The sequence below is a fragment of the Hylobates moloch genome, unplaced genomic scaffold, assembly GCF_009828535.3.
Source record: "Hylobates moloch isolate HMO894 unplaced genomic scaffold, HMol_V3 SCAFFOLD_19, whole genome shotgun sequence".
In the NCBI taxonomy this organism is placed as follows: Eukaryota; Metazoa; Chordata; class Mammalia; order Primates; family Hylobatidae; genus Hylobates; species Hylobates moloch.
The window spans coordinates 4,060,394-4,075,425 of NW_026652294.1; the positions used below are offsets into that span (position 1 = coordinate 4,060,394).

General features: G+C 48.9%; 1 protein-coding gene across 2 annotated transcripts in view; it reads left to right on the plus strand.

Moving 5' to 3' along the window:
• UBE2L3 (ubiquitin conjugating enzyme E2 L3) overlaps window positions 1-15,032 on the plus strand; it is a 66,430-nt gene that overhangs the window by 18,003 nt on the left and 33,395 nt on the right. For both annotated transcript variants that reach the window (XM_058431228.1, XM_032138715.2), the window contains exon 2: window positions 9,064-9,159. In XM_058431228.1, the coding sequence (XP_058287211.1) occupies window positions 9,064-9,159 (96 nt within the window). The remainder of the gene's footprint in view (window positions 1-9,063; window positions 9,160-15,032) is intronic.

Here is a 15,032-nt window from a genome sequence, read left to right on the forward strand (position 1 = left end):
TTTTGTATTTTTGGTAGAGACGGGGTTTCACCGTGGTCTCGATCTCCTGACCTCGTGATCCGCCCGCCTCGGCCTCCCAAAGTGCTGGGATTACAAGCGTGAGCCACCGCGCCCGGCAATTTCTGTATTTTTAGTAGAGATGGGGTTTCACCATATTGGCCAGGCTGGTGTTGAACTCCTGACCTTGCGATCTGCCTGCTTTGGCCTCCCAAAGTGCTGGAATTACAGGCGTGAGCCACCGCACCTGGTCCCGGCCTAAATTTTAAATTTTAAGTTTTATTTTATTTTTGTTTTTTGAGACAAAGTCTCACTCTGTCACCCAGACTGGAGTGCAGTGGCATGATCATGGCTCACTGCAGCCTGGACCTCCTGGGCTCAGGCAATCCTCCACTTCATTTTTTTATAGAGATGCGGTCTTACTGTGTTGCCCAGGCTGTTCTCCAACTCCTGGCCTCAAGTGATTTTCCCGCTTCAGCATCCCAAAGTGCTGGGATTACAGGAGCACTTTGGGAGGCCGAGGCGGGTGGATCCCTTGAGGTTAGGAGTTGGAGACCAGCCTGGCCAACATGGCAAAACCCCATCTCTACTAAAAATACAAAAATGAGCTGGGTGTGGTGGTGCGTGCCTGTAGTCCCAGCTACTCAGGAGGCTGAGGCATAAGAAGCACTTGAGCCTGGGAGGCGGAGGTTGGAGTGAGCTTAGATCACGCCTCCATACTCCAGCCTGGAGAGCGAGACTCCGTCTCAAAACAAACAAAAAACAACAAAATGTGGAATTACTGGCATTAGCCACTTTGTCCAGCCAGCAGGTGAACTTCTTAACGTTTGAAGACAGATGTGTGTCATCTTCACATCGCTTTAGGCCTTAGATTCCTGGACCTTTTGATTGTTCCTAGTAGGACATAGTCCTTGCTGTTCTTGTCCTGAGCAGCCCTTATTTGATGTGGTCTTCTAAAGTATGGCATCCAGAACTGGACACAGCATTTGGCTCTCAATAGTTCAGGGTAGCCTGGACGCTAAACACGGCACAAACGATTGGTCAGCTAAACCAGTCGGTTTTTCACACTGCTGCTAAGGTTCATGCCTTGTACTTGGTGAAAAATTAAGTGTTTGGAACCAAGTCCAGGTCTTTACTGGATCTCTAAAATATTTCATTCTGTGACTTGGGGTGTTGTTTTGCTATCAAGGACCCTTAGAGGTTTGGTCTTTAAGCCTGTATTCGTTCCTTCCCTGATATGTGGTACCTGACTACATCTCTCTCAGCCCACTTCCCACTAGGGTGACTTCAGGCCACCAGTTCTTTTTTTTTTTTTTTTGAGACAGAGTCTTGCTGTCGCCCAGGCTGGAGTGCAGTGGCGCGATCTCGGCTCACTGCAGGCTCCGCCCCCCGGGGTTCACGCCATTCTCCTGCCTCAGCCTCCCGAGTAGCTGGGACTACAGGCGCCCGCCATCTCGCCCGGCTAATTTTTTTTATATTTTTAGTAGAGACGGAGTTTCACTGTGTTAGCCAGGATGGTCTCGATCTCCTGACCTCGTGATCAGCCCGCCTCGGCCTCCCAAAGTGCTGGGATTACAGGTGTGAGCCACCGCGCCTGGCCCGGGCCACCAGTTCTAAAGCCATTCGATTCTCCTCAGCTCTTCTTGATCCAACCTCTGTTTATCCATTTTGTACAGAAACATTGTAGTGGCTGTTGAGAGAAAGGAGCATCACTTTTAGCCAGGGCTTGGGGAGCTCCTTAGAGGAACAGGCATTTGAGAGAGGCTTTCAATGATGAGCATGTTGGGGATGTGGGGCTGGTGATAGGCAGGACAGTTAGGGACATCCTTCCAGGAGACATCCTGGGGAAAGACATAGAGGGGGAAATCACCAGGCTGACTTGGTAGGATTCTGCACACTGCTCATTTGGGTTGCACCGAAGAGCTTTAGTTGGAATTACTGGGTTGCGCCAAAGAGTTTTAGTTGGAAATATCGGATGGGAGGATTCCTACATATTTTGCAGGGGGAAGGGTCGTCTAGTGCTGTTGGATTTCTTTTCTTGTTTTTCTTTTTTAGTTGGAAATATTGGATGGGAGGATTCCTACATATTTTGCAGGGGGAAGGGTCGTCTAGTGCTGTTGGATTTCTTTTCTTGTTTTTCTTTTTTGAGACAGGGTCTTGCTCTGTTGACCAGGCTGGAGTGTAGTGGCACCATCATGGCTCACTGCAGCCTCAATCTTCTGGGCTCAACTGGTCATCCCAAGTCAGCCTCCTGAGTAGCTGGGACCACAGACATACATCACCACACCTGGCTAATTTTTTAATTTTTTTATTTTTGTAGAGACAGGGTCTTGCTGTATTGCTCAGGCTGGTCTTGAGATCCTGAGCTTAAGTGATCCTCCTGCCTTGACCACCCAGTGTTGGGATTACAGGTGTGAGCCACTGCCCCTGGCTCCTGGCCTAGATTTATTTTATTTATTTTATTTTTTTGAGACGGAGGCTCACTCTGGGAGTCTGCACCCAGGCTGGAGTGCAGTGGCGTGATCTCAGCTCACTGCAACCTCCACTTCCCGGGTTCAAGTGATTCTCCTGCCTCAGCCTCCCGAGTAGCTGAGACTATAGGTGCATGCCACCACGCCCAGCTAATTTTTGTATTTTTAGTAGAGACGAGGTTTTCACCTTGTTGGCCAGGCTGGTCTCGAACTCCTGACCTCAAGTGATCCGCCCACCTCGGCCTCCCAAAGTGCTGGAATTACAGGCTTGAGCCACTGCACCCAGCCTTTTTTTTTTTTTTTTTTTTTTTTGAGACGGAGTCTTGCTCTGTCACCCAGGCTCAAGTGCAGTGGCGTGATCGCAGCTCACCACAACCTCCACCTCCCGGGTTCCAGTGATTCTCCAGCCTAACCCTCCCAAGTAGCTGGGAATACAGGAGCCTGCCACCATGCCCGGCTACTTTTTGTATTTTTAGTAGAGACAGGGTTTTACCATGTTGGCCAGGCTGCTCTCGAACTCCTGTCCTCAAGTGATCCACCCGCCTCAGCCTCCCAAAGTGTTGAAGTGTTGGAATTACAGGTGTGAGCCACTGCGCCCGGCCTTTTTTTTTTTTTTCTTTTTTTTTTTTAGATAGGGTCTCGCTCTGTCGCCCAGGCTGGAGTTGGAGTACAGTGGTGTGATCTTGGCTCACGGCAACCTCTGTCTCACTGGTTCAAGCAATTCTCATGCCTCAGCCTCCCGAGTAGCTGGAACTACAGGCATCCACCCCTATGCCCGGCTAATTTTTGTATTTTTAGTAGAGACGGGGTTTCACCATGTCGGCCAGGCTGGTCTCAAAACTCCTGGCCTCAAGTGATCCACCTGCTTTGGCCTCCCAAAATGCTGGGATTACAGGCATGAACCACCACACCTGGCGCTGGCATAGATTCCTTTTTTTTTTTTTTTTTGAGACGGAGTCTCGCTGTGTCACCAGGCTGGAGTGCAGTGGCGCGATCTCGTCTCACTGCAACCTCTGACTCGCTGGTTCAAGCTATTCTCCTGCCTCAGCCTCCCGAGTAGCTAGGACTACAGGCATGCGCCACCATGTCCAGCTAATTTTTGTATTTTTAGTAGAGACGGGGTTTCACCATGTGGTCTCGATCTCCTGACCTTGTGATTCGCCCTCCTCAGCCTCCCAAAGTGCTGGGATTACAGGCGTGAGCCACTGCGCCTGGCCTAGATTTCTTGATTAGTGGCTCCTGAGGGGTTCTGAAACCTGGCCTTGTGTGAGGGTTACCTGGGGAGATTTTGAACAGTTTTCTAGGCCTCACTGTAGACCCCAAAAAGAAGCAAAAGAGGAACTTTGTTAACTGCTTTGCCAAGATGCAGGTGTGTACATCTGAGCTGTGTGACTGAGCACTGGCTGTACACAGCAGTCTCCTGTTCTCCCATCTCCTCTCAGGACTTGAGTCTGTGGTCTTCTGCTGGGGCCCAGGGCCCATCTCTCCTGTTAGTGCTTGCAAAGCTGTTAAGTAACTGTCCCTCTCTGCCGTGCTCCACACTTTGCCCTGGAGTGGGCATCAAGCTCTCTGGGCTTGAGTTTGGGGCATGGGTGTTTTCCATTTTCAAGAGCTAGGTGGCACCCCTGGGCTCTTTCAGTTTCCCTCTATACACTGAAGTCTACTTGGGCTCCAAAGTGGACCTTATTCTGAGAAGCTTTGCTCTCTTTCTCCTGCACCACCTTCCCTGGTTGGGAAGCCTGCTGTCCCCATCAAGAGAAGGAACGTGTGAGCTGCCTGGTGCTTTCCCTTGAACTCTTTCTCCATTTGTCATCACTGCACCATCAGCCCTGAGCAGCTGACTTGGGTTGCTTCTTGCTCTGAGCAGAACTGAAACAAACCTTTGTGGGAGTGTTATTTGTAAGCGTCTGTCATTCTTGGCTTTGGTCTTCCTAACTCTGTTCTAGAGCTGGGCTGCTCTTGCGGTTTTTATCAGGTCCTTTCTTCTGTCATTTGTAACATCTTTTTGAATTCCACTTCTTGGAATTTACATTGGTTTCCTTCAATTCCTTCCCTAATTCTTCACTGTCAGGACCATTCTCAGTTATCGGGGCACAGTTTTGCTTGAGGGTTTACAACCATCTTGAGGGTTTGAGTCATCTGGCCTTTTGAGCCACAGATATTCAGATGGAACTGATCTCTGAATGATTCCAATTTTTCTTCTTCTTTTTTTTTTTTTTTTGAGATAGGGTCTCACTCCATTTGCCCTGGCTGGAGTGCAGTGGTTGTAATCTTGACTTGACTCACTGCGCAGCCTTGACTGCCAGGGTTCAGGTGATTCTTCCACTTTCACCTCTCAGCCTCCCAAGTAGCTGGGACCACAGGCGTGCACCACCATGCCCAGCTACTTTTTTTTATTTTTTGTTTTTATTTATTTATTTTTGAGACAGAGTCTTGCTTTGTCACTCAGGCTGGAGTGCAGTGGCGCAATTTTGGCTCACTATAACCTGGGTTCAAGCAGTTCTCTGCCTCAGCCTCCCAAGTAGCTGGGATTATAGGTGCCCACCACCACTTCCGCCTAATTTTTTGTATTTTTAGTAGAGATGGGGTTTCACCATCTTGGTCAGGCTGGTCTTGAACTCCTGACCTCGTGATCTACCTGCCTTGGCCTCCTAAAGTGTTGGGATTACAGGCGTGAGCCACTGCGCCCGGGCTGTATTTTTTTTTAGTAGAGACAGTGTTTTGCCATGTTGGCCAGGCTGGTCTTGAATTCCTGGGCTCAAGCAGTCCGCCCGCCTTGGCCTCCCAAAATGCTGGGATTACAGGTGTGAACCACTGTGCCTGGCCTGAATTTATCTTCTTGAAGTTGTTTTCCTCAGTGGAGGCATGATTGGAATTTTTTTTTTTTTTTTTTTTTTTTTGAGATGGAGTCTTGCTCTGTCACCCAGGCTGAAGTGCAGTGGCGCAATCTTGGCTGACTGCAAGCTCCGCCTCCCAGGTTCACACCTTTCTCCTGCCTCAGCCTCCCTAGTAGCTGGGACTACAGGTGCCTGCCACCACGCCCGGCTAATTTTTTGTATTTTTAGTACAGACGGGATTTCACCGTGTTAGCCAGGATGGTCTTGATCTCCTGACCTCATGATCCACCCACCTTGGCCTCCCGAAGTGCTGAGATTACAGACGTGAGCCACTGCACCCGGCATGATTGGCATTTTGGGCTAAATAGTTTCTGTCCACAGGACCGTCTTGTGCAATGCAGGTCTTTTAGCATCCTGGCCACTCATAGTGCCCGTGGTTCTCAGTGGAAGCTGTAGAGGACGTTGGGAAATTGGGGTGGGTTGATCACAGTGCCTGGCATCTGTCTCAGGGTAAGAGCTTGGGAGGCTTAAGTGCAGAGTTGTATCTGGATGCCGGCAACACCCTGTTGCGAAACTTTCTACTATGGGATGCTCATCATTCTCTGAAGATGTCAGGGCCTGTTTGTTTGTTTGCCTGTTTCTCTCACTTCTGCCTTATAATCAGTTCTTCCTTGTTGGTTAGAATTATGTAAAGGAGGTTGCCTCTTCTGTCTTTGGAGAGCTTAACTTGACGGCAAGGTAAGTTGGGAGTTCATCTGATAATCCTACTTTGGATCCTCTGAGCTTCCCAACCCTGCTGTCATTAGCATCCTCGGGGTTGCCCATTCTTCTTTCTGGCCAGGTGTGTGGCTCACTCCCATGGCAGTATTGCTTTTATCTTTGTCTGTGGATCCCCTGGATCTCCTTGATACCAAAGCACCAGTAAGTGTCCTTTCTGCACCCCTGCCCTTAGTGCTCCTCACTGACTGCTTCCTTTCCTTTTTCTTGAGCAAGATACAGTTTTTCACTCTCATGTTACAGTTGAGTTCCATCTTGCCATATTTTTGTAATTCTTGTGAAATTTACATTGTGTTTATCATCCCTACTTTATTTTTTTTTTTTTTGAGACAGAGTTTCGCTCTTGTCACCCAAGCTGGAGTGCAGTGATGCGATCTTAGTTCACTGCAACCTCTGCCTCCCGGATTCAAGTGATTCTCCTGCCTCAGCCTCCCGAGTAGCTGGTATTACAAGCGCCCACCACCACACCTGGCTAATTTTTGTACTTTAGTAGCGATGGGGTTTCGCCATGTTGGCCAGGCTTGTCTCGAACTCCTGACCTCAGGTGATTCACCCACCTTGGCTTCCCAAAGTGTTAGGATTACAGGCGTGAGCCAGCGCACCCAGCCATCACCCATACTTTATAGTGTTGGAGTGTGGATTTCTGAAACCATAAAGTATATAAAGTATATTTACAGATGATTTTAAAATTTGTTTTCTCCCATGAATGTTAGATATCTTCACTGTTGTTTCTTCTTTTTTTAGTTGTCTAGTTTCAAAGTTCTGTCTGGCATATTTTTTTCCTATCTGTATTTGGTTTAAAACATTTTGTTTGCTAGGACTCCAGCCTTAAGGGACATGCATGGTATATCCTGTCCTTAGCCAAGAATCTTACTCTAGTATCTTGAGCCAAGGTCAAAAAAGCCAAACAGCATTGGAACTGTATTTATAGAAAATCCTTCCCACCCCAGATTCTTTTTTCCTCCCAAAGCCCCAGCGTCCCGGACATCCACCCACCAACCTGGTCATTAAGCACATGTTTGAGCACCACTGTGAGCCAGGCCCTGGCAGGAGCAGGGCTTCCTGATCCCTGCCCTCGTTGAGCTTACATTCTATTTGGAGAGTGGAAGGAGGTGGCAGTGTGGGTGTGAGATCTCTTCCCTTTTCTGAGTCTGCCCAGGCTTCATAATCCCCAGGGGAACATTTCTTATGAGTCCTGTGAGCAGGAGGACCAGGTGGCAGTTGGCAGGTTGGAGTGGTCCCTCAGATTCCGTACCTCCTTATGCAGGGAAAGAGGGGCCTCATGCAGGTGGAGAGGGGCCAGGCCACCCCATTCCTCACTGCAGGAGGTTGCAGCCCATGCCACTAATGCTTCCTCAGGGAGAAATGGATCCGTCATCGCTCCCAGAAGTGCCTCTTCTCTCACCACAGGCACAGCCTGTGAGAAATCCCTGTGTTCAAGCTCCACCCACACTTGCTGGACCAGAATTTCTGGGGCTGGGTCCAAGTCCAGGTGATTGTGGTGGGCAGATGAGGGTGACAGGCAGGAGCACCCTGTGGGGGGAAACTTGTGCCTGTTGCCTGCTATGAAGCACCAGTGTGTTCCACCTCTTCCGTGTGTTCATTCACTGCGCTCTCCCTCTCTGCTGCTCTGGGCCGGGCGCCCAGCACATCTTCCTACTCAGAACCAGTAACCTGGGCTCCGGTTCCCCCTTCCTTGCAAATTGTTTCCTTCCCTGCCTGTGTAGCCTCAGGGTGCCTTTGAAACTACCACTGTGTGATGGAAGTATGAGGTGCAAGGATCTTTTAGGCTTGATGTGGGGGCTGATAGGGAGCCCCCATGCCACTGTGAGTTGAAGTACCATATAAACAGGTTCTGGAGGGTGCTGGAGCTGGGCCAGAGGAAGCAGCCTGGCAAAGGAGGCAGGGCTCAGCTGGATGGTGCTCGGGCTGCAGAAGAGAAGGTGCCTGACAGGTCTGGAGGCGGCTTTTGTGCCACTGGATGGGAGGCCAGGCTGAGACGGGTAGAGTGGCACTCCATGTGTCAGAGTGGAGGAATGTTGGCGAGGCTGGTGCTCTGGCGGGAGGGCATTGCTGGGTGGTTTGGGTTATAGCGCTTGCCAGGCATTCACTGAGGTGTTGGAGGCAATGGGAAATGTCAGGCTGATGCACAGCTGAAAAACAGGTGACAGACAGTTCTGAAGACATCTCAGGCAGGACCCTGAAGTCGTAAAGTTGTGCTTTCTGGGTAAAATGGCACTTGCTGCATTGACTGTTTATACAACAATAACCCCACATACTTGCAAGGGGTCCTGTTGCCCACAACATGGCTTCCCTTTCCTTTTCTGCACTCTGGGTCTGTTTTGCAGCTGAGGAAACAGGCTCAGTGAAGGTTTCCCGTCCCCACCCCCCCACTCCCACCCCAGTCCAGACTGGATGGTTCTCTTCGCTATGTGCCCATGTTGAGGTGGAGTCCTTCTGAAATCACACTTATAGCACTGGGTAGAAAACCGGATATGCGTTTGTGTCTGGTTTGTTCCCAGTCCCCAGTTTTATTCATCTTTAGCTTCTCAGCATCTGATGCATAATCAGTGCTTAATGAATCTTGATTGGAAGGTGTCAGGTGTACAGCACCTCAGTATAGCTCCTGCCACGTGTCTGCCCTATGCAGGGTGCTGAGGGATTTAAACAGCCATGGTGACCAACCCAAAGAGGAGGTGGTACGTCCGCAGAAGCATGGCTCCCCCTGTCCTATTCAGGGGGGTTCACTGAGGTGGGGGCTTGTCTTGGTCTGGGGCATGGGTAGAGACAACGACCTTGCAGAGGGGACCGCCATGGCAGCTCCATGCCTCCTTAACCACTCCAAGCACAGTTTAGTCCTCACTCTCCAATTTTGTCATTGGCATTGTTGGCACTTGGTTTAATTTATGGGCATCAGGAGGGATCTTAATATGTGGTGCTTTCCCCTATTTGACACCCCTTTATGCTTTGTCAATCAACAGGAGCTTGAAGAAATCCGCAAATGTGGGATGAAAAACTTCCGTAACATCCAGGTTGATGAAGCTAATTTATTGACTTGGCAAGGGCTTATTGTTCCTGTGAGTATTGAACACTTCCACTTCCTACCAGATTATTCTTTAAGGTGATGTGTGTGCTGTTGGGCTTGTTTTTCTGCTCCTTAGTAGGCTCTTATTCTAGGCAGCCAGCAGATGCACAGAAGTGGCTGTCGCTCTAGGGTGATAAGGTAGGGAGTGTAGCCTTGGGTCCTGAGTAGAGTCACATCGTGGCATTGGTTTTGTCAAATTCAGGGGGTCCTAAGCTTTGCAGATCTGTGGACACAGAGAAAAGGAGTGTGTCTGTGCTCCTGCTCTTTCCTGGCTTCCCCGCGCCTGGTCTGATGGATCAGCAGGACTTTCTTCTCTGAGCTCCTCAGGAAAGGACAAGCATTCCCCTCTAGATATTTTGCTTTCTCTCTTGGTTTAGCATTCATGTCTCTAACCTTTTGGATACCTGTATTTCGGGCTTTATTCCTGGTCCCCTCCAACCTGTGCCTTCCATTTGTCTCAAGTCCCTTTTCCTAATTGCCCACATGTTCCCCTTACCCCATGTCTTTTCTGGGGCTTATGCCTCCAGTGTCTGCCCCCACAGCCCAGCTCCCCCATCTCAGAGACTTCTGCCTTCTGATGGGCTCAAGCCCCTCCTAACAAAGGCTTTCCCTGGACCTTAGCACCCTCTTAGTGCCTACTCTTTTCTGCATCCTTTGATCCTCTCCCCTTCAAGAGGTTTGTCTTATAATTAACTCCTGTTTGCAATCCCCCTTCCTCTCATTCTCCTGAAACCATGTTACACCCCCCCCACAGGCTGCCCCCACCTCTAGCTCGGCAGTGCTAGCATCATGGCCCTTGCTTGCCTCCTGAGCTTTTGGAGCACGGGCAGCGTTCCAGCCCCCAGTCCTGTGACCAGCCTGCCACTCGCTCCTGTTCTGCGACTCCTTCCTCCTCACTCTTAAACATGACTCTTGTTGGTCTCCTGCTGTTCTCCTGTTCTGTTTTGTGTCTGGGGACCCTACTACTTTCAGCATCATAGGTGATTATGCCGGACATGAAGGATTCCCACACCTGTCTCCATTCCTGCCTTCTCCCTGGAAGCTGCACCATCTGTCTACCAGGCGGCCTCACTTGGTTGTTGTGTAGCCTTCAGCTATCCCAGCTCACACCCTTGTCCTGTGTGAGTGCCCTCCTTTCCTGTTCTTCCTCATCCACTCACCTTCTCTCTTCCTTTTCTTTCCCACTTTGCACATCTAAGCCTCTGGCCCTTGCCCTGTGCCTGCCCCTGTCCTGTATATAATTCGTTCTCATGGATGGATTGGCTGCTTTGCCAAAGCAGAGCATGGAGCATGCTTCCTCCTGTAGATGCTTCCTTCTGTAGATGCTTCCTCCTGTAGATGCTTTCTTCCTGTAGATGCTTTCTTCCTGATGCTGGTTATAAGGTGAGCATGGAGCATGCTTCCTCCTGTAGATGCTTTCTTCTTGATGCTGGTTATAAGGTCATGCTTTTTTTTTTTAAGTCCCTGAATTTGATCAGCAGTTATTGGATTTGTAGTTTATTTCCATAATCATTTGGATAACTAACGAAAGATATGCTTTGTAATGATTTAGTATGCTCAGAATGTTTAAATCTGGGAGCTTCCAGTCTGATTTTGAAGATGAATCCTTTAGATTTCTTTTTTTTTTTTTTTTTTTTTTTTTTGGGTCTCTCTGTGTCCCCCAGCGCGCTCGAGCGCGAGCGTCGTATGAGCGCGCCTCAGCACCCCCCCCCCCTAGGAGCTGGGACCTCAGGCGCCCGCCAACACTCCCGGCTAATTTTTTGTATTTTTAGTAGAAATGGGGTTTCACCGTGTTAGCCAAGATGGTCTCGATCTCCTGACCTCGTGATCCGCCCGTCTCGGCCTCCCAAAGTGCTGGGATTACAGGTGTGAGCCACCGCGCCCGGCCTAGATTTCTTTAGGCTTGATGGTGTTAGGGCTCAGGGCAAAGGGTGTGGGTGGCAGAGACACCTCTGCATGGGAGGGGTTGGCCTGTGAGTGCAGCCCTTGCCTACTCTAGGGACCTGAAGATGGCCAGGACCATCTGACCTCTTGTCCCTTTTCTAATTGAGATTGTGTAGTCTACTGAGCAAAGAAATGAACAGTTAATCTGTGGCTCTTTGGAAAATGATAAAAATGAATAGAATGGTTTTAAGTGGTAAGGCTTGGGCAGTCTGGCCCTGAGAATTTAGTGGCCTGAGAGCCTGCTAGCCGGCTCCAAGGGTAGATTGCTGCTGGGCATGCTCTGCCCCAACTCATGCAAAGGCCTCCCTCTGGTTTCACGCTGGCAGGGGCTATGGAGCAGTGGGCTAAGATCTTACTAGGGCAAAGGTGGAGGCTGGCTGGTAGAATCCCAGTGTGCTTGGGCTGAGGCTCTGGGGAGCTATCCAGGCCAAAGTTTCACCTTGGAGACAGTAAGCAACAGCCAAGGCTGCTGTTGTCCCTGTGTATACCACTTCTTCTCGGTCCTCTCCCTTGCTTTCTTCCAGGGCCTCTGGGTTTGTATGAGGAATGTTTCAACGAAGTCTTCTTCCTTCTCCAGAGCAGTTAAGGCATTCTTGACATCTGACATCCCCAGGGTCCACACTTATACCCCAACCTGGGCCTTAGGTCTTCCTGCATTGGACGGGCTGGGCCAGCATGGGAATCTACTATACAAACTCACCTGAGGTCTGCCGAGTTGGGGTGAAAGTAGAGCCAGGCCGATGAAGGCGTGGCAGCCCAGCCCTGGTCCTTAGTGGAGGATGCTGTCCTTGGGTAGCCACCTAGTGATTGCCCTGGTCGTAGTGCACAGAGGAGGGCAGGTGGGAGGGAAGGCTGGGGAGGTACTTCCTAGAGACTTCATTGTTGCCAGCGCAACTCAGGTCTATTCCCTTGAAACATTTTTTTTTCTGTAATTTTTTTCATCTAAGATGCTAAGGTAACATCTAAGGAAGAAAATATTACCCATAATCACATCATCAAGAAATTCAGTTACATTTTGGGTACTGCCCTTTAGGAACTAGAGGTGTGGTGGTGAACCTTCTTGAAGCTTCTAGCCCAGTGAATGTGTTCACTCTTAACCTTCAGCATACTTCCTCTCAGCCATTTTTCATGCAGTTTCTTTTTTTTCTTTTTAATTGAGTTGGAGTCTCGCTCTGTCGCTATGCAGTGGCATGATCTTGGCTCACTGCAACCTCCACCTCCCGGGTTCAAGCGATTCTCCTGCCTCAGCCTCCCAAGTAGCTGGGACTACAGGTGCGTGCCACCACACCTAGCTAATTTTTGTATTTTTAGTAAAGACAGGGTTTCACCATGTTGGCCAGGATGGTCTCAGTCTCTTGACCTTGTGATCTGCCCACCTCAGTCTCCCAAAGTGCTGGGATTACAAGTGTGAGCCACCACGCCTGGCCTTCAGGCAGTTTTTAATAAACCATTTCATAACTTCATAATGATGTTTTGGTTTTTTGAGGCAGGGTTTTGTGCTGTCACCCAGGCTAGGGTGCAGTGGTGTGATCATGGCCCATTGCAGCCTTGAATTTCTGGGCTCAAGTGATCCTCCTGAGTAGCCAGGACTACAGGTGTGTGCCACCACACCCAGCCAATTTCTTTTTATTTTATTCCATTTTATTTTATTTTTTGAGACAGTCTTACTCTGTCACCCAGGCTGGAGTGCAGTGGTGTGATTTTGGTTCAGCTGGGATTGCAGGTGTGCACCACCATGCCCAGCTAATTTTTGTTTTTGCTTTTGAGACAGAGCCTTGCTCTGTTGCCCAGGCTGGAAAGTGCAGTGATGTGATCTCGGCTCTCTGCAACCTCCATCTCCCGGGTTCAAGCAATTTTGGCTAATTTTTGTACTTTTAGTAGAGACTGGGTTTCTCCATGTTGGTCAGGCTGGTCTCGAACTCTCGACCTCAGGTGATCCGCCCACCTCAGCCTCTCAAAGTGCTGGGATTATAGGCGTAAGCCATTGCGCCCATCCTGTAACGTCTTAAATTTCCACTACAAAGGTTCCAGTTCGTGCACATCCTTGCTAACATTTGTTATTTTACTTTTTTTTCTTTTTACATTACAGCCATTCTAGTTGGTATGTAGTGCTGTCTCATTGTGGTTTTGATTTCTATTTTCTTCATACTAAGGATGTAGAACGTGTTTTTGCGTGGTGTGTTTTTTGTTTTTTGGTTTTTTTTTTGAGACAGGGTCTCACTCTGTTGCCCAGGCCAGAGTACGGAAGCACGATCTCATCTCACTGCAACCTCTGCCTCCCTGCAACCTCTGCCTCCCAGGTTCAAGTGATTCTCCCACCTCAGCCTCCCGAGTAGCTGGGACTACAGGTGTGCACCACCACACCCGGCTAATTTTTGTATTTTTTGGTAGAGACAGGGTTTTACCATGTTGGCCAGGCTGGTCTCGAACTCCTGACCTCAAGTGATATCCGCCTCAGCCTCCCAAGGTGCTGGGATTACAGGCATGAGCCACTGTGCCTGGCCTGATGCACTAACGTTTTAAATTTTTTAATTTAATTTTTATTTTTAGAGAAGGGGTCTTGCTCTGTCATCCAGGCCGGAGTGCAGAGGCTGGAGTGCAGTGGCTCAGTAATGGCTCTCTGCAGCCCCAGACTCCTGGGCTCAAGCAGTCTTCCCAAGTAGCTGGCACTATAGGCACATGTTGCGACACCAGCTAATTTTAATTTTTTTTTTCTGTAGAGATGGAGTCTTGCTGTGTTGCCCAGGCTAGTCTTGAACTCCTGGGCTCAAGTGGTTCTCCTGGCTTGGCCTCTAAAAGCTCTGGGATTTACAGATGTGAGCCATCACACCTGGCCTTAAATTTTTAATAAAGAAGTCCAATTTATCTATTTTTAATTTTGTTGCCTGTACTTTGGTTTGATTTTTAAGACACTGTTGCCAAATCCAAGGTCATGCAAATTTTCCTAAGTTTTCTTCTAAGAGTTTTATAGTTTTAGCTCTTAAATTTGGATCTTTGATCCATTTATATGTAGATTTTTTTTTTTTTTTTTTTGAGACAGGGTCCTGTTCTGTTGCCCAGGCTGGAGTACAGTGGCATGATCATGGCTCACCACAGCCTCAACCTTCCAGGCTCAAGCGATCCTCCCACCTCAGCCTCCAGAGTAGCTAGTATTGAAGGCATGAGCCACCATGCCCAGCTAATTTTTGTATTTTTTTTTTTTTTTTTTGTAGAGATGGGGTTTTGCCATACCACGCAGGCTGGTCTTGAACTCCTAGACTCAAGTGATCCTCGTGCCTCAGCCTCCCAAAGTGCTGGGATTACAGGCAGGAGCCAACATGCCCGGCCTCATTTCTTATTTCAATAATATGAGTCTTTCTCTTTTTCCTTTTATTAGTCTAGCCAAAGTTTTTTCAGTTTTGTTGATCTATTCAAGGATGGTTTCATTAATATGTATTTGTGTGTGTTTTACTTTCTTTTTTTTTTTTTTTGAGACGGAGTCTTGCTCTGTCACCCAGGCTGGAGTGCAGTGGCGCAATCTCGGCTCACTGCAAGCTCCGCCTCCCGGGTTCACGCCATTCTCCTGCCTCAGCCTCTCCTAGTAGCTGGGACTACAGGCGCCTGCCACCACGCCTGGCTAATTTTTTGTATTTTTAGTAGAGACGGGGTTTCACCGTGGTCTCGATTTCCTGACCTCGTGATCCACCCGCCTCGGCCTCCCAAAGTGCTGGGATTACAAGCGTGTTTTACTTTTATTTATCTCCTCCGTGCTTACTATTTACTTCTTTCTTGTGTTACTCCTTTCTTTGTTCCTTAAAGTATCCAGTTATATTATTGATTACTTGCTTTTTCGATGTAGGTATTTAAAGCTGTAGATTCCCTTTGAGCACTACTTTTGCTGCATAACTTAAGTTTTGGTATGTCATTTTTGTTTCCGAGGAT